This window comes from Oculina patagonica, chromosome 2, assembly GCF_052425735.1.
Source record: "Oculina patagonica isolate OP01 chromosome 2, crgOcupat, whole genome shotgun sequence".
Taxonomy (NCBI): Eukaryota; Metazoa; Cnidaria; class Anthozoa; order Scleractinia; family Oculinidae; genus Oculina; species Oculina patagonica.
The window spans coordinates 12,063,340-12,085,998 of NC_135759.1; the positions used below are offsets into that span (position 1 = coordinate 12,063,340).

Sequence of the window (22,659 nt, forward strand, 5' to 3'; positions counted from 1 at the left end):
ATCAAATTGCCACAGGAACACAACAGCACTTCAAGTTGCCGTACATGGAATACTAAACGAAATTCTCGCGTTTTTGGAAAGAACGGTAAAATCAGCCGACTCGGGTTGCTCAAAGCGGAATCAAAAAGCTTTCCATTAAAGCAAAATAAGATAATATTTTACTCTGGAAAAGAGACAGAAAATGACAGTAACGTGGGGGAACAAGTTTCGCAAATTCGCGCTAACCAGGTTTCGGACATTTGAAAACCACAGTCCAAATACCGCCTGGCGTTCCCAAAATCCTAGGGAGAACACTGAAAAGCTATAGATCAAAGGCTATTCTCAGGTGACGATGCAAGGGTGCTCCAAACGAACTCATACTGATGTATATTGCAGCATCAATTTGGAGGTTGGAGAATAATTTGTTTCTGATTGACATACATGTGCTGAATACGTCTAAAGGACCTTTTTGTCCTGAAGCAAGTTTACCGTTTAACGCATTATAAATTTATTGCAGTTTGATATCAGAATGGAGTCAGTGAGTGCAATATTAAAGTCTCAAAAGTCATTTTAATACCCTCATTACCATTCGGTAAGGTTGGTGAGAAGCAAAGCTTCGAGGGTAACTGTGAAATTTTGAGGAAAATCTTTAAGCCAAGGGCATTTATCCCTTCATAATTGTACCAACAAGCCAGAAAGGGGTTTACTTATTTTATAAACCTTCAATTAATTTCTATAACATGCTGTATCATAAGAAAAAACCTACAGTGATAATCAAATGGGGCTGAAATGAATGCAAGTTAGAAGTTAGGTAAGATTGGTTAAGGTAATTTTTTTAATACTGTGATCTGACTAAAAAGTTAGACCTGATAAGGTGACTTTTTCTGTTGCATTGCTTCATGAAATCGGGTGATGGGTATCAAATTGGATGAAATATGCTGGCTGTTACCTGCAGTCGTCCAATTTTGTACCACCTGATGTGCTTTGTCCAAAGAGTGTGTTACATTGAAAAAATATCAATCATAGATCGTTACAAAATTTAATTAATTAATGTAATTACAGTCAAAATACCCAGCGCGTGCCGCCTATTGTTCCAGAATATTTTTGATTAACGGCAAACGGATTGCTTTATTTGTTTCAAAAATTCAAATTCAATTTGAATATTGGAAATCATCCAACCGTAAACACGTGAACACATGAACCTGTCAAAAATTAACCAATCACGTGTTTACGGTTGGATGATTTCCAATATTCAAATTGAATTTGAATGTTCGAAATGTTCATCAAGACTATTCTGCAGTGCAATAATAGGCGGCATGCGCTGACTATTTTGACTGTAATATCCCTGAGGAAAAAGGATGAGAAATATAACTAAAATAGAAAACAAGAAAAGAGAGTTTACATAATAATTATATAAACGAAACAAAAGACTTGGAGTTCCTTAGGAATGAAGGCCCCTCTCATAGTAGCCCTGCATTTTTGTGCTTTTTTAGGTGGAAATCCCTGCTTGTATCCAACCGATCCTCAGTGCCACCCGTTACCCACCAACCGCAACCTGTGGAAAAGTGCTGCCACACAACTTGAGGCTTTTTTTAATTTAAAAACCACCACCTCAAATATAATTTGCACAAAAAAATACAAAATTTCTGTAACTGTTCCATCGCCTGAAGGTTTTTTGAGTCTAATGCTTGCATGCGCTTTGCGCATGCGCATTAGACTCTTTGTTATATGAAAAAAGCTGTTAGCAATCCCAAGGGAATGGTTCGGGATCGATAATCGTTCGCTGTAATGTAGAAAACAATGATCAGCTGCAAGAACGGACTCCGTACGGACACGCACGATTAGTTTCAATTAAAAACAGCCAATCAGCGACACGTGTTCCCACGCATAATTAAAAGTTCTTTCTCAAGTCACGATTATTCAACACTTGAACAGGACGTAATAATTTTCCAGTTAAGACATTTGTAAGCTTTTTGTGAAAATAAATCTTCGTTTTCAGTTCAGTTAAGCACTTGTGTTTTCGTCTTGCTTAAAAAGCAAGACGTCTTTGAGAAAAAATATTTCGACGGCGACTCGCGTTTATTTACACAATGCGACCAAATATTTATTTTGTTTTAAAAATAGAAAACTTTACCTCGTATTTTGTATTTAAGTCATTCGAATTTTGACCAATTTTTTCTTTACAGTGCAAACAAAAACCTTCAAAAATAAAAGATGTACATGGATAAATGCAAATCAAGTTACGCGACTAAATCAAAATGCGTTTGTTTGGCCGCTTTGCAGTATTACACTGTCCCGGCCTTTGCCATACACTGAAATCGAATTTCATGCTTTTACGACTCTCAGAGATCTTAAGTTCTTCTTACAGCTAGAAAAATCATAAAATGGTTACATTGATATGGAAGTGATGATTCGCGAAATTTGTACATCATGATAAACAGTCTTCGCTCCTGTGTATGGTAGCTCGATAATAATTGCCTAGTTTCCAGCGTTCAAAAGGTCATCATTATATTGACGTGAGCATTTACACCCGTTTTTAGGAAAATCTGTCACTAAGTGCTTACAGTACAATGGAGTAACAGTCACTATTTCAAGTGCTTTTATTGCAAAATCTGTTTCAAGAGTCATCATCAAAATGGTGAAAAATCTGAAAGAAAACAATGTGAAGTTCTTCAACCCTTGTTGTAATGAACATGCTTTTTGTAAATCGTCACGCAATCTTGTCCAAATGTTTAATTGTTTCTGCTTTTACGGACAATACGGAAGAAGTAACATCAACTCCTGTTCATACTTTAAATTTTGTGAAGCATATAACATTTATGACTGTTTCGTTTTCATCCATAATCATCCACGATGCCCCTAGCTTGCTATAAGCATTTTAAATTAAACTCCCGAACACAAACCTCTAACCAATTTTAACCGGCTTACGAAAACCGCGCAATCTGTATCACTATGCCATACGGCATTAGACTCATGTCACCCTTGGTGACCTATTTTTATTAAAATTTTATGACTTTTCCAGAGTTTGAATGCAAATTTCAAATTGAATGGCTTTCTGCAAATTTGGCTGTCAATTGCCAATTTGTAACAGCAGTGACCCGGACGTTAGCTAGCAACTATTATTAATCCTTTATGCGCACTTTGCTTTAGTGACATTTGTCATTAATTGTCAAATAAAATTGATTGTATACACATTTTAAATATACACCCAAAACCGCATGTTAGCAAGTTGGTACTCAAGCAATGATGCCCTTTTATTAGTGAATTGTTCTCTAAAAAAATCTACAATATTTTGGTGTCAAAGATTTCGATTAGTCCGTCAGCAAAAAAAGAAATTCAATGTTTCATATGCTTCTACAGAGCATGCCCTTGACTGGAAAAGAATCTGCAGCATTGCTTTTAGATGCGCAATAGACACCAAAACAAGTACAATAAGTACAAGACACTTAATAGAATACTTCCTTTAAATGATTTTCTCTTTAAAATTGGCAAGTCCAACTCTCCTCTCAGTGTTCTTTCTGCCAATCCTCAGAGGAAAAAATGTCCCACTTTTTTTTCCCACAGTGACTGTCCTTTGGTAGCAAACTTTTGGCAATTAGTTTAAGCTGGGGGGTTATGACCTAATAGAAAGAGAAGTGATCCTAGAGATCACCGACGCAGTTGAACATGTATTCGAAAAGAATCATCTAATTCTATTAGGAAAACAAAATATTTTCAGATGAAAACATAACAACTCTCTTCCTAACGCAATCAGTTTCACCAAAACTTTGAAAGCAGTTTTTGATTCTGAACGTTAAATTGCTAAAGAAAATAACAAGATCAACTTTCATTATGACAAATGGAAGAATCTGTTAGGCTACCTCCTCTCAATTTAAAATAGCTAGCAAGCTCACGGCACTTCCTGTTTTGAAACAGCTATCTAATCAATTGAAGGCAATTTACTGAACTGTATGTCGTTATACATATAAAATTATATTGTCTGTATGCACAGCACTGTCTTTGTGTTTTATAATTTTAAGAAAAATGTAAATTTGTAGTGTGATGTAAGAAGTTAATTGTAAGTTAATTACGTGTAGGTTATTGTAAGCTATATACTGCAAGTAGTGTATTGCAAATAAGTTATATAGTTGAGTTGTAAGTATTAGTAATGTATTGTAATGTGTAATGTAAGTAAGTTATTGTATGTATTGTAACCTGTTGTTGGAAAAAAATAAACAAATTACAAAAAAAAGTTGGCTTTGTTCGGGCAAGTGATCAGTCATAGTTTTTATAGTAGAGTTTGCCCTTACTTATATGGGAGGCGCAGTGGCCTAATGGTTAGCGCGCCGGACTCCGGAGCGAGCGTTCCGGGTTCGAGCCTGGCCGGGGTCACTGTGTTGTGTTCTTGGGCAAAACACTTTACTCTCATAGTGCCTCTCTCCACCCAGGTGTATAAATGGGTACCGGCAAAATAATGCTGGGGGGTTCCCTGCGATGGACTAGCATCCCATCCAGGGGGGAGTAGAAATACTCCTAGCTGCTTAATGCTAAGGAAACCGGGATAAGCTCTGGCAGTATGCGCCACTTTGGCTCGAAGCTGACCTTTTTTTTTTTTTTTTTTTTTTTTTTTTTTGCCCTTACTTAATGTGACAAGTGGGACTGTTATGTAAGTGATTTGTTTCTTTAGTTTGTTAGGTTAGTTTTCAACTTGAGTAAACTCCAGTAGTCATATCATCATTTTCCTGTTTATTCAAGCGATGGCCGCTACAGTAAAATAACACCATTCAGATCTGGCTTGATCGAATCTTAAATTCAAGTAGAAAATGTCCAGCTCACAAGAATGTGCGGTGATGTAGTTTTTGTGAAGCGAATGTGTTTGTTTACGGTGAACGTTGCATTTCGACGCTGGTTTCACCGCGCACACAGCAGTGATGCGTGGATTTTGTACTTGATAATATGTTGTGCAAAAGGAGAAGTATATATTCGTTGGCACCCTGACTGCAACTTCACACAGTCTTAAGTTCACACTGCCACTGGCCGGCCGGTAAGTGGACATAAGGAAAATTTAGATACATCGATTCAACTACTATCTGCACGTTCTTGTTGTTCAGATGTGACATTATGCGGTAGAGAGTATTTGTTTTTCAAATATAACAGTCTGCAACACTGTACATGTACAACATGCTTAATTCAAATTCAGTTGAAAATAAAGCGCAGCTTTTTATTAAAAAAAAGCCTCAATGTGTGTACGTGTGTGCTTACTAAAATTAATGAAGTAATTTTTATTCGGTGGAATAATTTTCATCTATTGAATTTGTAATAAATTGTCTAACACGTCGGCGGCGGCCATGTGCATATGCAGCGAACGTTGTTGACCGAATGCTGGCTGCATTCATTCTTTTTAGTATAATTACTACATATACGACCTCAAAATTGTTGCAGTTGTAAACAGTTGTTGAATGTCTTAACGTCTCAAATTCTAGAAGGTTTCGAAGTCGTCATGGAACGTTAATGTCACGTACAGCTTAGCGTGAAGGTATTTGTTGAGAGAAAAATAAGCAAACTCTTTGTGTCACATGAACCAGTTTACGGCGCCGCTTCTAAACAGGTTGTTATACATGTAATTTTGCATTTTTAGCCCTTAGAATTTTTAGGCTAACAAGCCTGCCTTTTAAGCCTTACAGGCCTACCTTTTTAAGCGCAATAAGCCTGCTTTTTAAGCCTAACTTTTGCTATATGTAAGCCTTAAAAATAAACAATTTCCGGCCGTCCCTACGAGCCTTAAAAATGTCAGGCTACGAGCCTTAAAAAATTAAGGTCCATTTTTAAGGTTAATACGAGGCTTAAAAAGGTTAAGGTTAGGCTATGAAAATTTGGTCTTTGTCAGGCTAAAAAATCAGGGCAAAATCAGGTTATTGTAAGGCCAGACATTTTCGTACGGGGAACTGTAACGGAAACATGCGGTAAAGCACGTCATAGCGCCTATTCTTTTCTTTGTAAACATTTGTCAACTAAAAGAACAAGATGTTGATTTAGAAACCCTTGAGGTTGAAAGGGATCAATAGGATAAACTGATAGATACCTTCAATGAGGCGCAAAGAGCATTTGATGATGTGATCGATAATGAAGATGATAAACAAGCCTCTTATCGATGGTTTGACATTAATGACTGGCAATATGTCAAATTCAGAGTCAAGCTTGCAGAACGGATTCATGCTTTGGAAAACCTGAGGTTTCACTCTCGTGAAGATTTGTTAAAATCACGCCACTCAGAAAGATGTAAACATACATGTAGCTGGATTTCACACAGGTGGCCCAAGCATGAAATTTGAATATATTAAAGTAAAATGGCAGCCTTTAAAAATATAAGAGTTTATATGGGTTTTAAACGGAAAAATTTTGAGCGATAAATAAAAGCACAAATTCTAAAAAAGTTGATGGAACATGAAATAGTGTCGTTTGCTATTGTTACAGCGCAATTTCAAGCCATTTTGAGCTATTTTACGTCGATTTACTGTAACATGTTTATCGTACATAATAATATGACAAGGTAGAAAACCTTGGTCGCTACTGGCGTGCGACATGTGTTCAAATTGGCTCGAATTTCGCACACAAAAAAAGCTACCACTTATATTCTGACTTCAAATACCAAAGAAAGGATGATAAGCGAATGCGTTTCTAAAACGTGCTTGCATGCTCCTACCTCGTCATTCTTGCAGCAACTAGCCGCTTTTGAAATTCCAAAACCAACTCAAAATCGCCGCCATATAGTCTGTGACTCACACGACAGTAACAAAATGGCCCAAAATAGACTGGACTCCAGTCATACTGTTCCCCAACGGAGAGGGGCACGCTACTTTTGTTCGCGCATCAAGTTGTTTCCACTACCACACGGCGAGGACAACATTTGCCTCTCGTCGCAGCATCCACGCGTGACAACATGGCGTAACGTGGATTCGCGTGTCTGGAGACGATGCTGTCGAAATGTAAACGTAGTCACCTGGAAGAAGCAGCAGAATACCCAGGAAGAAAAAAAGAAAAACGTTTGACGGTTTCTTGCTATGCTTCCATTCGAGCTTGGTAAGTTGCACTTTAATAATCTTCTTAATAATCTTAAGATTTAAGAAGCTTAAATTTTGCTGACAATAAACTTCAGATCGTCCATAATGTTCACTTTATAAAATATATACTATATACAAGGCTAAAAAAGAGTTAAAAAACCTAATGATGGCAAACAGCCGAAAATGTTTGGTTTTATCATTTTAATTTTTTAACTCTTTTTTAGCCTTGTATATAGTATATAAACTTCTGTCAGATCAATTAAACACTCTTGTCCATAAACTACTTCCCCGCTCAGACCGTGTATGCTTGGTATGTCTTAACTCAAGTAAACTCCGGTAGTCATTGCTTTCTTGTTTATTTGAGGGCTGGCCGCTACAGCCATGAATTAACTTGTGAACCCTGAGAAGATTCTAGATATCTTAGTAAAATCTAAGAACAATACCTTTAGCTGAAAGAGATGCGCATTTCTTCCTGATAGCTCTTTTCTCTTTTCAGTTGAAACGTGTTCTTGAATAGTAAACCACTTAAGGTTCAATTCTTCTTCAGCCAAACATTGGCTCTTTAGCACCAATAATCCTTGCAGCGATTTAAGTTCATCCGTTAAGTCTTGATATTTCACTTGGTATTCCTGGATTTCCTTGTTTACTATCAACACAAACAAAAACAGATGGAAGCTTAATTTATTATTAAAGCTTATTAAATATAGACATGACAAAATATAAAGGGTCACTGAACATAACTTAAAAAATAATTTTGCAATCATTTTCACTGTCAAATTGGAATTCACAAATTTGTATGAACTTTGGAATTTCATCAAATTGTGTCCCCAGATTAGTATGGGATTCCCCCATTTAGCTATTGTGGTATTGACACATTATTTTTAATAAAGTTTCTATTCTATAATCTTATTTGCAGGCCGTAAGTACTCCCAGGGGGGTACTCGAAGTATACATGACGGGGGGGGGGGGGTCCGACTTATTTTTTTGGGTTGAAAATTTACACGCTCTGTATTTTTTTGAGTCAAGGGATCTGTCCCGTATTTTCTTTGGTCTTAAATTAATACGTGTATTTTTTTGGGTCTTATCTCCAAGCGAACTTTTCGTTTTGGGTTTTCTTTGCGATCAGTGGGTCAGAAAAATATTCATTTGAACTTTTTTTCAGCGACGTGTGTTCCATGCATTAGAAAGTTTTGCTTAATTGAATAAATCAGTATTGAGGTATTTTGAAATTTTGATGTCAGGTATTTTTTTGGGTCTAAAATTTCAGGCTTGTTTATTTTTTTGGGTTTGCAATATGAAGCTCCGTCAGACCCCCCGTCATGTATACTTTGGGTACCCCCCTGGGTAAGTACTACTGATAGTCCCAATTGCGGTCGTTTCGCCTACGAGTGGTTTCGCTAACTACCAGTTCGCTAACGAGTAAGGTCGATTCGCTAACGTCTGAAGTCGGTTCGCTAACGAACTTTAGGTCGTTTCGCTAACGTATAAAGTTACTAAAGAATGCACAATGCAATTCACTGGAATCACCTTAACAGGGTTTTTTGTTTATTACCCTAGTAACGTCTATTTAGTTCTTTTTCATCAACAGAAGAGCAAAGCTTCTTCATCAAGAGAAGAGAAACGCTGAAATAATTTTGAAATCAAGACAATCGAACTCACCTTGGTAAACCAAGTGTAAATCTTAATAAGAGCTCTATTTCTCCGAGATATAGATGATTGAAACGCGCTTGCCGAAAGACAAACTCGTATCGCTTCAAAAAGTAAAGCTTGAAAGCCCCAAGATATCTGGGTCTATTTTCAAACCTTATATAAACAAGACGGATCGAAATACTGGTCATTTTATTAAATGTTGCTTACTTCCGTGTTACGTCGTTGAATTTGATGGCATTGTCAAAATCAAAGTATGAATTCAAAGAAGTCTTAAATGCGGATTGATTTGGCTGCAAGAAAAAACGCCTGATCGCAGGTTAATTGATTTGGTATTGTAATGTTCTATCGCTATATTTTAAAATATGAATCTTCATAATACGTTATAGCAAAACGACCTAAAGTTTGTAAGCGAACCAACTTCAGACGTAGGCGAATCGACCTAACATGTTAGCGAACTGGTCGTTAGCGAATCGACTCGTAGGCGAAACTACCGGATAGTCCAGGGCTTGAGACTAACGGTAACCAACTAGCCACAGGCAAGAAAAAAAAATAGTTTTGGCTAGTAGGTTCTGGGCTTTCACTATAGCCAAAATGGTTAGTTAAAATTTCTGGAATTTGATTGCAAGAAAGCCATACATGGAAATCAACTCAAAGAGAACAGAACTCACAAGTACACTGTTGTCATGTATGAAATTATCAATGACTGTAGAAAAGCTGAAATTGCCAAAAAGTAACCTACAAATTTATCAACCCTAAAGATAACAAGAAGCTCTTAGAGCTTAAAACTGCACTGGTCACGTGACCACTCCAGGGGAGCCATGTGAGGGAAACGAAAAATGCACCACCCCCAAATCCTTTTATATCTGTGTTATACAATGTTGCGACTGACAAACAAAATGGTAAGAAAACACCTTGCGTGACATTTCATGGTTGACTAGTTCCATCTGCAATTACAGTCGACTCCCAATAACTCGAACCTCGCGCTAACTCGAACCAAAATCGATTTCCCCTGGATTTCCGTCAAACATTTACTGTAATTTTACCCTCGGTAACTCAAACCCTTGATAACTCGAATCTCCCGCTAACTTGAACCAATTTTCATTTCCCTTCAGGTCATTTTCTATATAATTTTACCCTCGATAACTCGAACCATGTTTGTCAAGATGTGAAAAGTCAAAACAAAAAGTGTACCGTAGTCCAAAACATTGTATTTCTGTGGAAATAAAAGCGTACACGAGTCAGAGCCGTTCCCGAAACGCCCCTCAAAACACAAACTGTGGCATGCCATTAACATACTTGACGTGCTACAGACGTTTAGATTGTTTGTGGAGGGTGAAACCTATTCTTTCAAATCCAACCAGGATGAATTAACTGACCATTGCTCGGAAAAGTAAATGGCATAAACTCTGCAGCAGTAGCCTATAGCGCTGTTGTCTTTGAAACCTACGATGTTCGCAGCTGGTTTGCTCTGTTTCACGTTACGTTACGTTCTGGTGTCAGGTGTTATACAGTGATTTAGAAATATATTGTTCCTTTTTCTTTTGGCTCTTCTATACTCGAATTAAATTTGTTTAAAATGTACACCGGTCAACACTGTATGAATAGAAAATCAGTAAACACGGTTTTTTCCTTATTTTTGTTCATTTGTGATCAACTTCCGATAACTCAAACTCCCGATAACTTGAACCATTTTCAATTTCCCTTGAAGGTTCGAGTTATCAGGAGTCAACTGTAAATATTTTTCTTATATGCTAATGCCGGCCAAATTTAAATTATTCCCACGATCCTCATCCGTGAAACCAAACTATCGCTTAGCTTATCGGGACGACAGGATTTTTCGGTCGTTAGTCTACAACAACTGTCCCTGGGTCTGCAAGATCAATTCATAAGTACATCTGGCTTCATGCCAGGAACGCAAGTATCTATGAGAATTTTGACAGTATTCGCCATTTGCATAAAACTGAAAACTGGCCCATTGACCATGTTTCGCAGTTAATAATAATAATAATAATAATAATTACAAATTTGTTGTGCGCAAATTCCATACATAAATGTTCAGTTACTATACTGTTAGTATTATTTTTAAACATCTTAAACAGTTCAAAATTTTGCCCCTCTTTCGGTTTTCGTATTACAATAGGCGATTGAAAAAGCAGCAACTGGCAAACTTTGTGTGACATTTCATGTTTGACTTGTTCCAGCCGCGAATAATAATTTTTCTTATATGCAAATTCTGGCCAAATTCCCACGTGCGGACGCTGAACCTGTTTTTAGCACAGAGGGTATTTCCCTAGCATACCGAATGACGTAAGCGGTACAAGTCAGGGCAAGTTTGTGAAAGGAATTTTTCTTCATATCTCTAAAATCCTTTAAATGACACAGGCAAAAAAAAATAGATTACCCTTAAAAGAGAAATACATTGCAATAAATTTGTTAAGTAAAGACCAACGGATTCGCAAAGATTTGAAAGCTAGCTGATGATAGCTTTGAAAAATTGTGACTCAAGGTCTAGCCGATCGAAAGTGAAACTTGTCACGTCAGCACATTCTTTTACACCAACGTAATGGTATTTACCAGTATGCTTAGAATCTGGCCCGTTGAATTATATTTCTTTTTGAAAGCGTGGAAATTTAGTATTTTCCATGAGTCAAACGCTTCAAAATCGAATATTTCACACTAAACAATTTTTTGGAAAGACAAAAAATAAGAAAATTTTCCATTTGTTACTGATTTGTAGCTTCTAAACATCACGTGACCTTAGGCATGACCAAGTGGAGGTTTGGGACTGGTCACCGACAAAAAAAATAAACCCTGTGCAGAGCAAGAACTGCGCAGCGCAGTTAAAAATTATAGAGCCAGTGAAGATGGCAAAGTTCTTCTGCCCAAACCTAAGTTAGCTTGAGAATTCTGGCTAAGAGAAAATTGGTTTTGGCCAATGAAATAACCAAACAAGTCTATGCAAACTGCATATTGGTCTACCACATTTGTAGGTCAAGAAATGGCCCGATGGGTTTGTTTCAGTGAAGGTGTTGAGATTTTGTTGTATTGGTGGTATCCTTTGATATTGGAGTCCATTTCAAATGAAGAGATTGTTGTATTTAGTGCCACTCCAAAGCATACTAACTATGTCCAAAGATATGCATGACAGTTAATTTTGGTACTAATCAACTACATGTTTCTAAGCGTTTTTACAATGTTGACCAGATAAAACTTTACAGTTTATCGATCTTCTGCAGATAATTTTACATTTCACACGAGCTGTGTACTCACACAGACTAGACAGCTATAGACTACGCCCTGTCAAAATGTTTACAGCTCAACAAACATTGGTCATAAACGTTTCGTCCCTTATTTTTGAGATTTCAGGCTGTGTTTTATTGCGACGGTCAGCAAAGTACTACACAAAGGTTTTTCTGTGCCAGTTAAAAACAGTTTAAGGCAACTCCTCAGTATTGCATTGCGCATCCCTTACTGCACATAAATTTACGCGTGATTAGCACGCACACATTAAAATGGCGGCTTTTTCTATACCGCTTGTCTCGCAAGTCTTGAGTGCGTGTGCGTGCGGCATCATCAAGAACTTTAAAATTTCATTTATAAGCTTACTTACCTTCGCGAAGTTTGGAAAAGCGTTCCCTAATTCTCTCCTCTGACTGTATAATTTGCGCAAATAAGTCATTAATACTCATGTTTTTGGGGCATAGGAAAAATTTCAACAAAAAGAGTGAGGCGACAACTTCCAGCCAGGTTGCATTGGTATGTATAACAACACGAGGGTTATGTCACGTGATGACCATCAAAATGGTGGTGTTTTCGTCTCGTCCACTCGCAAGTAACCTGCGATCAGGTGTTATTTTTCCCACGTCGGTGTAGTCTCTCCGCCGCGAAAAAAAAAGAAAGCCTGATCGCAGGTTAGATTTTTCCGGTGCCGTTCACTGAATCCACACATTTTACCTCTGGGCCCGCGGGGCAATAAGGAATACATGAAGTACCAACGGCAAAAGAGACCTGTCGCAGACCAGAAGGATCGTGGGCTCTGGAAACGGAATATTGTCTGTTTCGTCTGGTTACTCGTCTGGTCGCTCACAGGTACGGTTCTGAGCTGCTTTCTGTGGAAAAGTTGGCGCAGTGGAGCAGCAAGAAAATGTCAGAAGCCATTCAGAAACCAGCGTTTGTTGATTTAAACGATTTATCGTGTGAGAGGGTAAGTGGCCAAAATATTTGCCCGAAAGATACAAAAGTGTGCGGCCGGGTATAATCAGTCAAGCTATAGACTGAGAGGAGTTACTTTAAGGTCATTGCCCCGAAATAGAACTAAAAATAGATTTTTAACCAAACTTTGCCTATTTGTTGATTACCATAAGGGGACTTAAATTTTGAAATAAAAAGTGGGGTTTCCATATTCGTTTAGGAGGCATAATTTCTTATTTAATATTCCCTTGCGAGTACTGGAAAAGTACACATTTCCAGTGATAATTTATTTTTCCGACGTGTCCAATCTATGAAAATCGATCATCGGAAACCAATTTTATCGATTATTATCAGTTTTAACAAATGAACCATTTATAAATTCTTACAACATTTTGTAGGCCCCAGGGGCAAACGAATACGTTACACATCTAGTTGAAAAAAACGGGCGTTCATTTCCAGGTGCTAAATAATTTTGAGAATGCGACAAGTTTGAATAATTTACTGGAACACAATAAGGGTTTCTGAAAGCGCTTCAAAATGGAAGACGAGAGGTAGCTATCTTCACAAGCCGAATTTGGCAAGTTGCATCCAGACTACACAAACGAAACCAGATAAGGCATTTGTGTACATGCTGGATTTTCTCATACTTAAAAATAAAAGAAAAAAAAATTGGTAGTTTTTATGTAGTTCGAAAACCAATGAATATTTTAAAAAATACATTTTATGCATCGTAAACATCTTCTGTTTTATCAGGGTGGCAAAGGGTTTTTGCGTGAGGCGTGATGGCCCTGAAATTAGCAGCGTGATGTGTGATGGAGCCAAAATAAGCCGCGTGATGCGGGACTGGAGATCACAGCGTGATGTGTGATTTACTATTTTACAAGAGCGTGACACGTGATTTACTTATAGATTTTCCGTGATAAGTGAACTTTATTTGACCTAGACGAATACCATTGAAAGCTCTTCAAAGTAAAATACATTCAAATGAAGGTCGATAAAGAGGCCGGTTTCAAGGCTTTCGGTCATTTGACAACATAAGCTTAAGACGATAAATTTAGGAAAAAAATTAAAGCAGAACTACTGGAACTAACTTTTATTCTAAATAACCTCGCCAGTATTCAAAGTTTGTAAAATGCTACCGAAATTTTGCATTGGGATTATTAGAAATTTGTGTTCAGAATCAAGGAAACAGCACTTCTGAGGGCGTTAAATACAAAAATGTTCCGGGAGAGCATGCCCCAGACCCCCTAACAACAAGCGCCGGAGGCTCTTGATTGTCTATCGGGCTAGCATCTGGGACCCCTCTAAGCAGAAAACTTGGCTACACACCTGATAGGGCTGTTGCTTTGACAGTAGACGGTTTAGTGTTAGGAGTTTTGACGGTTGACGGTTATCAAAAAAAAAAAATTATTCCGTGAGTTGAAGTTAAAATGAACTTTTGTGTTTTTTATATTTACATTTGTGTTCTGGAGGTTGTTTTGGTTTATCAGTAATGAAATCTGTCAAGTGAAATTAAATCAACATACTCCAAGACTTCTAATGGTTATTTTATTAATGCAGTAAATCATTAATAATCATTAATAAAATATTATAATTAAGAAACCGGAAATACTTTTAGATGGAAAGAGTATATTTTCTAGGAACATGGAAACTGGATTACCAGCTAAAACGATTCTCTGAGAGCCAAAATCCGAGATGAGCTGCTGAAATCGCGATCCGGTTTGACAGTTAATAAAAACTGCTTTTTTGATGGTTAACGGTAAAAATTGCCCCTTTTTGATAGTTGACATTTCACGGTTAATTTTTGGCAGTTTCACGGCTGACGGTAAACTCCTTTGAGACCCTCAATAAACTGCGATCTCGATAGCCTCGACCCCATTTTCTGGTCTTTTTTTGACGTTTGTTGCCATGTGGCAGTGCGTCGTAATGGTCATTAATGTATCGGGCCTTGTCACGTTCTTTCTGCGCATGATAAAATGTTGACCCGAACGTTAGAGTTCCAAAATAACAATTTAATAATTTTATTGTCAAAAATTAACAATAACAGGCAACCAATCCAAGAAACTGTTGCCTAGCATGTAATTTTCAATAATACATCATCAAAAAGTTGTAATCCTCCAAAATTAGCTTAGCATACTTTCTTATTTTTACGTGATGCGTGATTGTTTTAAAATGTTCTCCGTGATGCGTGATTTAACTAAAAAATTCAACGTGATGCGTGATTGGTACCCCCCCCCCCCCTTGCCACCCTGTTTTATTTGCTTATAACTTTTGCTAGGAGTTTCAGATCTTTTCAGAATTTTCAGCATTGTTTTAGCTGGTATTAAGCTTTCAAATAATCAATGCAATCAAAACATTACACAAGCGTTGTTGTAACAACAAAATACACATTGTCAAGCATAACAGTTTTAAGCTTAAATCTAACAATCAAATGTGCAGCAATTTCTACCCAGCCGATTTCGTTGAAGCTTGCTCACATGAATTCTTGGATAATTTGAACATATTGACAGTAATAAGGAAAAAATTTATCTTCGCATTTAGAAAATATTTGCGTTTTATTAAAAAAATGGGTTAATTTAAAAGTGTTAATATTTCGTGTTCACTGTTTTTGTTTGTTCCAAATTTTAAAGCTTTATAAAATTTGAACATTTGGTTTTTTGACTACCAAAAAGCAGAGAAATCGGTTCAGGTTTCCATGCCCAAAAATCGATTTAAAAAATAGCACCTCTGCCCGGGGAAATACCTGCTGGCCACCTTATAATATGGTATGCGCTTTTAATAATGAAAGGCTGATCAACGAACTATATTTAGTTCTGCCTTTTGTCAAACCAAAAAACTGCAACACCACAAATAATTTTAATTAGTTTTACAGAACACCGTAGGTTTAAAATCACAAACATAGCATCACGCACTGTAGGGTTTGAGACCACAACACCACAAGATGGGATTTTATTCATTGCAACACTGCATAAAAATATTAGCAACACCGCAAAGCCCCATGCCCACCTCCCTACAATAAGTGTAAATGGCAATTGCATGTGTCAGTTTATAAAGACACCCATGTTATCTCTGACACCTAAAGAGTTAGACCTCTACCTCCTTTTCTCCGATTTTTGGGTTTGCGTGGTTTGCAAGTAAAATGACATATCTTTCAAAGCAGGTGTCCATCATATAGTTTACAAAATGCTCCAAAATGCCACAAAATATATACAGTCTTCAGCAATCCCTTAGCAACTGCTCTGAATCTGTAGTTAAGAGTCCAAACCCCCCCCCCCCTTCATGTGCCAACTAGGAAGATATAATGCTTAAAAACGAAAATAGCGTTTTTTAACATAAATCTTCCTGTCATTAAAGATGTGAATATTGTTCATCGTGGTGTAAGATAGGTAATGAACGTTTATTCGTTTGTCTCACGATAGAATCGCTTTGAGATGTTGATCGCGACGTTTCGACTGCAATACTGCTAGTCTTCGTCAGGCGATGAGGTCGATTGTTTACGCGTCGCTATTTATGCACGTTGGTTCGCTGTGATTGGTGCATTTCGATCCTCATTATTATTCCGACTAACAGATGATGTTCCCTCAGAGGTCCGCTTTGTAGTTGAATGGCTGTTATGCTTTCTGATCGTAGGTATCCATGCTTCAGGAATTTCAATTCCGCTATCTCTATTGATGTTATTAGAATGAAGTCTTATTTGGATAGCATCTTTGACCCTGCGTGTGTATCGGTGAGGGTCACGATCGATAAACGTGACTTGATTCTTGATTCAAAGGAATATGCCCCATTTCGTTTGTGTGCTCCGAAACTGCGGAGGTTTGTGTATGAGCAAGCCTTGTGTCTCTGTCGTGTTCTTTTATCCTGTCTTGCATCGCTCTCCCTGTTTCCCCTATATATACTTTGCCGCATTCACATGGAATTTTGTGTACAACACCATCTTGTTTGCCTGGTTCTAGGGCGTCTTTCGGTCGTACTAAGTAAGACCCAAGAGTTGTGTCAGATTTAAAGACAGTGCGAAAGCCTTGTTCTTGTAGGCAGCGGCGAACCTCTGATACACCTTTGATATAGGGTAAAACCGCAATAGATTTAAATTCCTGCATGGGTTCGTTGTTGGCTGTTGGTCTTGTGGTCTTAGTAAGTTTTCGTATGAACGAAGAAGGATAACCGTTAGAAACAAGTACCGACGATAAATGTTTCTTTTCTTGAGAGATAACTGATGGTTTTGTTATGAGGTGTTTGGCTCGGTCATATAGACACTTAACAATACCACGCTTCACTGACTGAGGATGGTGTGAGTCATAGGCTAAGTACTGATCGGTGTGTGTGGGCTTTCTATATACACTGGTAGTAAGAAGGCCGTTTGAGTCCCTTATAACTGACGTGTCGAGAAAGGGAATGCTGTTATCTTTCTCGGTTTCCATGGTAAAACGAATAGTGGGCTGTTGGTTATTAAGATGTTGTAAAAAGCCGTCGACTTGGTCTCGATCTAATATAGTGAAATTGTCATATACATATCGCTTCCAGATCTTAGGTTTGTAGATCGCACTTGCTATCGCACGCTCCTCAAAATCTTCCATGAAGAAACAATCGACCTCATCGTCTGATGAAGACTAGCAGTATTGCAGTCGAAACGTCGCGATCAACATCTCAAAGCGATTCTATCGTGAGACAAACGAATAAACGTTCATTACCTAATTATATCTTCCTATAGCTCATTATAATGTCATGATTACATTCATGATTGCTTGGTAAATGCATGTTTCTGATTTCACTGGGAATTGGTCTGTATTTGTTTTAGAGAAAGAAAGTTATTGCTCATTTGAAAATTTAAAAACCCCTCTGCCAAGCTCCAGCCATAAAGAAAAACTGACCAATCGTTAATACATGTAATAGTCAAGCAAGAAAACTATGTGCAGCAAGAATGCACAATGCTTAATGCAACACATGGGAATGACCTTATATTTACTGTAGCCTTTTGGGCAAGAGACCAACTGGCAAGTGAAACACATTGGCAAGACAGAGCCTACATAGCTAAAATTAAAGATCTCTTCGAGATGTCGACTTTTTTGCATGAAGTTAGTATGAGTAGAAGGTTTATCGTGGGCATTGTTGTGCGAACATATCATGGAAGAATTCAAACGTCTGTCAGTTCAAGCATTTTTTTTATATTCGCGGAGGAAATGCTGTATTTGTCAGTCGCGACGGCTGGGCGCTTTGCGACTCATATACTTTGGCTTGGTTAAAAATGGTAAACTTTGACGCTTGCCTTTAATCGAGATAGTTGTTTCCTTTCGAGTTACAAAGATTTCTACTCGGCGACAGAGTTACCTTTTGTCTCGTCACACAATCTTAACCCCACATTGAGAAGTAAATTTTCGTTTGGATATTACCAAAAGCCGCTTCTAGATCTCCTTGCGTTATTCTTTACCTTACGGCTACACATGCCATTTCTAACGACTACATTTCCAGTAAAACAGTTGCTGTTTTTTTTCTAATGGCGATGCATTTACTTCTGAACAGAAGCAAAAACTTTTTGTGTTTACTGCTTCCACCGGAAGTAATTTCACAACAGGCTACAAAAAAACTTGTAAATATCACTTCACACTAGCATTGAATGTTGCAATTCTAAATTGTGCAACTCAGCAGAAATAATCAATTGTCACGAAATGAGTTCCTTTTGGTTAACTATTAGCAACATTTTAGACTTGTACCAGTACAAATTTGCGTTGTTAATCGTTTTAGGTTAAATTAATTAATATTAGCGCCTAAAGACTTGTACCAGTACAAATTGCGTTCCTAATTGTTTTAAACTTCGCTGCCTTCGAGCGCTGAACCCCTCACATTCTTAATTGGTTATGTCACGTAAGATTTGGGCTACTCACGTTTTTAATTGTTATATAACGTTTGTAAATATGACAAGTCACGTTTTTTCTACAAGAACGGAAGTGCTGAAGCACAACTATAGAGTGACACTTTACAAGTCACGCGCTTTGATCACCCACAGCGGAAAGTATTTCCTTGAGAAATTAAAACAGTCCCTTGAGAGTTAATAAGAATGTGGTTCCAGATTACTCAACTTAACCGTTATTCTCCTTCCTTTTGCTTGTAAACAAGCAAAAAAGTCGAAATAATAGACATCATTTTCATGTCTTTTCTTGCTTTTTATAGGTAGGAGGTAAAATATTATTTGCAACAGATGACTGGTTTGGAGTTGCCGAAAACCTATTGAAGGTGAGTTACTTTAATTTTAATTACCAAAGGCACCTCATTGTGTTTAAGCTAAAAGTTCTGGCCCAATGTCAACATTTGTGAAAGACGAGTGTACTTGAAATAAGATGAAATAAAAATGGTGTCGAAAACTACCTAAGACCTGCAAATATACAACCTCCTCCAAATCTATGAAACTAATTAACACCTCCTACAGTGATGATGATATGGCTGTTCAGTGGCTCATTTTCAGTTCCATCAACCATGTTGAATGCTTTTGACATTTCCCATGCAGTCAGGTCTTAACATCTGGAAAAACAAACAAACAAAAATCCTTATGATAATAAAGATGGTTTGTAGCTGATCTTAAAATTTGAAAACAGCTTAAAAGATGTTTAAAGATGTATAAAAAATAAATTTTCGACAACTCTCTATTGCCTTTGTCAGAGTTAAATTGGTTCACTTCATGCATAATAAGTTGTTATATGCTGCTGCTCTCCAGGGATGTTCCCGAGGTTAAGGTCGCAGACATGTATCTCTGGAAGTTGGCCATTTGCTGAGGCAAGCTGAGGGCTGACTCTAGAGAGGGCATCAGCTATTGGCACATCAGGACCTTTCACGCAGTTAACAGTGATGTCATACTTCAGGGCTCTCGTTAAAAAACTCTGCAGTCTGGATGGGCAACTAGACAAGCTTTTCTTAAAAATTGACTCGAGAGGTTTATGATCAGTGTTTTCTGTACAATGTTTTCCAAAACTAAAGTTATTGAACTTTACGGGTTGCCCTTGCTGTAGCAGGACCGCTCCTAGACCTTTCTGGGAAGCGTCGGTTTGAATGCAGTTTCGATGGGTCAAAGCATCAGAGCACTCCAATTGATGTGATCCCTTCCTTGACTTGCTGGAATGCGTGGTGGTGTTTAGGTTCCCATTAATGTTTCTGTCTTTCTTGGTGAAGTCTCATAGCGGTGCTGTGATGCTGGCCAATCGATCTGAATATCTTGTTTGGTAGTTCACTAGGCCTAGAAAGCTTTGGAGATCTTTGCGGTTTTCTGGAAGGGCCATGTTCTGAATTGGTTGCTTCCTTAATTCATTACCATGGGCAATGCATTTTCTCCTGCCAAATACTAATGTGTCACGCATGAGTTTATCATAGAATTCTTGTGGGTAACCAGAACTCTGCATGAGTAGTCTTGCTTCAGTCAGAAATGCATCAAGGGGCCGGTTGAACTGTTACAGGCTTTGCAAGTAATATCTGTTTAGGATGTGGTTAGCCTGTGGTTTAACATGATCTTCAAATCTTGTCCAATATTCCTTCAGGTCTTCTTATCCTTTCTTTCTTTCTTTCTGTAAGCACCCACGTATTGAATAAATCGAAACCGTGGTCGCCCGACCAAAGCAACACATATTTACACTTCTGAGTGCTTAATCTTGGCTTTTCAGTGGCCCATCAAGTAACAGTTCACACTTTTGGCGATATCGCTTAAATTTGGGCCAGGACTCCAGTCCATTTTACAGTACCGCTCAAATGTAAGTTGACAGTCCCTCGAGCCTCGATCCTCGAGACTCGAAAATTTCGAGTTTCGCGTTTCGAGGATCGAGTCTCGAGTCGAGAAAAATAATGAGCTTGTCGCTTGAATGATTCCTCGAGAATAAAATTGCTCATGCGGGTCGCACTCTCGAGTGTTGTACTGGTAGCCGGTCATAACGCCCCCAAGATAAAACGCCCCTGATACATAACGCCCCCTATAAGACATGACGCCCCCTATTGCGATTTATATATTTCAGAGAAAGATCAGAGAAGAGAAGGATCCGAGGATGTAATAAAATCAATAAATGATATGAACTACTGTGGTTTACTGGCCTGTTTGCGTTGCGATTACAGCATGACTACTCCAACCAAGGCCTGCACCTGACCAAATTTTGTACAAATTGATAAACGAAAACCTTGGCTGTTAAAAATACATTGTAGATTTTTGACAAATTATCAATCTTAACAAGCCAAGCTGCACGCTTCAGCAGCAATAAATTTATAACCGTTTTACCATTTTAACGCTCAAACACTCATGGTAAATTTGCAAAGAATTTGCTTGGGTGGCCTTGGTTGGAGTAGTTGCACTGTAATTGCTTCTCTTTATTATGTTACTGCATTGTATTTGTAGATAATAAAAGCGCATGGCTACAGCAGAGAAGTAAAAAAAATCACAAGTCTTGGTCCCAAAAGAAAAATCACAAGTCTTGGTCTGTTGTTTAACTCATTATTATGTTAGTGCAATCCCCCCTGGTGCAATGGCGCAGTGAATACCGTAAAGTTCCGTGTATAAGCCGCACCTTTTTCCTCTAATTTCAAGTCAAAAATCGGGGGTGCGGCTTATCTACGGAAACATCTCTGGTTGGAGTTCTCAAAGGCCTAATTAATATTCATAAAAAACTTCTCAAGACGTCATTGAATAAACATATAACAACCTGAAAACTTTGTTGATGTTCACTACCTTTTAGTTCCTCTGCAAAGCTGTTTGCAGTGAAGCCTGCCAGTCACTTCGAATCATGTCTTTTCGCTACCTCGCTACCTGCGAGAAGGCACCAAGATAAACGCAAATACTCATATAAAGGCAAATGGCCGATCGCTTCGTCTTTTTATTGACCTTCACAGCAAATACATCTGCTGGATTAACAAACTCTTATTCTGCATGAAGTTTTTATCCTGCTGCGGGTAAAAAAAAAAAACGTGGTTTCTTCCGAAGGAAATGCCGCCATGTTTGTTTTTAATGCCCAGACTCCTCTCTACAATTCAGAGCTTGGCTACTAAGCATTCATCATTCGCGAACGATTCGAACGAATTGCAAGTGTTTCAGGAGTGTTTAGAAGTGATAATCTCGAAAAAATGATATCAAGAGAGGATCCAAGTTTAAGATATTGTGAACTCAAACTAAAAAGGAGGTATGACAAGTGAAATTTAGCTTTCGTAACACTTAATTTATATTAAACATTGCAACAACCACCGTGTCAGTGTCTCGAAACTGTGTTTGTGTGCCCTTGATTGTTTACCAGTAGAACTTCACTTGAACTTCAAACTTTATGGTCTGTATATTTTTTTTCCAAAATTTGAGCTTCCAAATCGGGGGTGCGGCTTATCTACGGGTGCGGCTTATACACGGAACTTTACGGTACTGATCACAACCTTGGATCGGTCGAATCCGCTCACTGCAAACTCGGTTTTTACGGTTGAAAACTGAAAAATTATGTTTATGCTATCGTTATCATAAAATTACAAATTAAAATTTGCTTTCTTACAATAGGGGGCGTCATGTCTTATAGGGGGCATTATGTCTTAGGATAAGGGGGCGTTATGTCTTATAGGGGGCGTTATGTCTCGGGGGCGTTTTATCTTGGGGGCGTTATGACCGCAATTCGTTGTACTATGGTCGAAGCCAGCGTGCCGGCTATACTCATCTCTGCTGTAGCAACGCGCGCTTGGTCGTTTAATATTTCGAACCATCCCAAAATGTTCGAAATAGGAGCTCGAAACCGTCGATAGTGAATGAATTCAGGGCAAATCGAACCAGAAGTAACCGAGTTGGAGTTAGCGCGGTCCCGCC

General features: G+C 38.1%; 2 protein-coding genes across 4 annotated transcripts in view; one reads left to right on the plus strand and one right to left on the minus strand.

The window, feature by feature from the left end:
* The window catches only part of LOC144639678 (coiled-coil domain-containing protein 172-like), a 95,997-nt gene extending 83,367 nt beyond the window's left edge, over nucleotides 1-12,630 (minus strand). For 2 of the 3 annotated variants that reach the window (XM_078498973.1, XM_078498966.1), the window contains exons 1-2: nucleotides 12,280-12,630; nucleotides 7,463-7,665 (exon numbers count right to left, since the gene is read on the minus strand). In XM_078498973.1, coding sequence (XP_078355099.1) covers nucleotides 7,463-7,665; nucleotides 12,280-12,358 — 282 coding nt within the window. In that variant the 5' untranslated portion in view covers nucleotides 12,359-12,630. The remainder of the gene's footprint in view (nucleotides 1-7,462; nucleotides 7,666-12,279) is intronic. The other variant, XM_078498962.1, reaches the window with a different exon arrangement.
* Nucleotides 12,631-12,719: 89 nt separating this feature from the next.
* LOC144639395 (allantoicase-like) overlaps nucleotides 12,720-22,659 on the plus strand; it is a 70,192-nt gene continuing 60,252 nt past the window's right edge. The window contains exons 1-2 of the mRNA XM_078498711.1: nucleotides 12,720-12,873; nucleotides 19,026-19,088. Coding sequence (XP_078354837.1) covers nucleotides 12,814-12,873; nucleotides 19,026-19,088 — 123 coding nt within the window. The 5' untranslated portion in view covers nucleotides 12,720-12,813. The remainder of the gene's footprint in view (nucleotides 12,874-19,025; nucleotides 19,089-22,659) is intronic.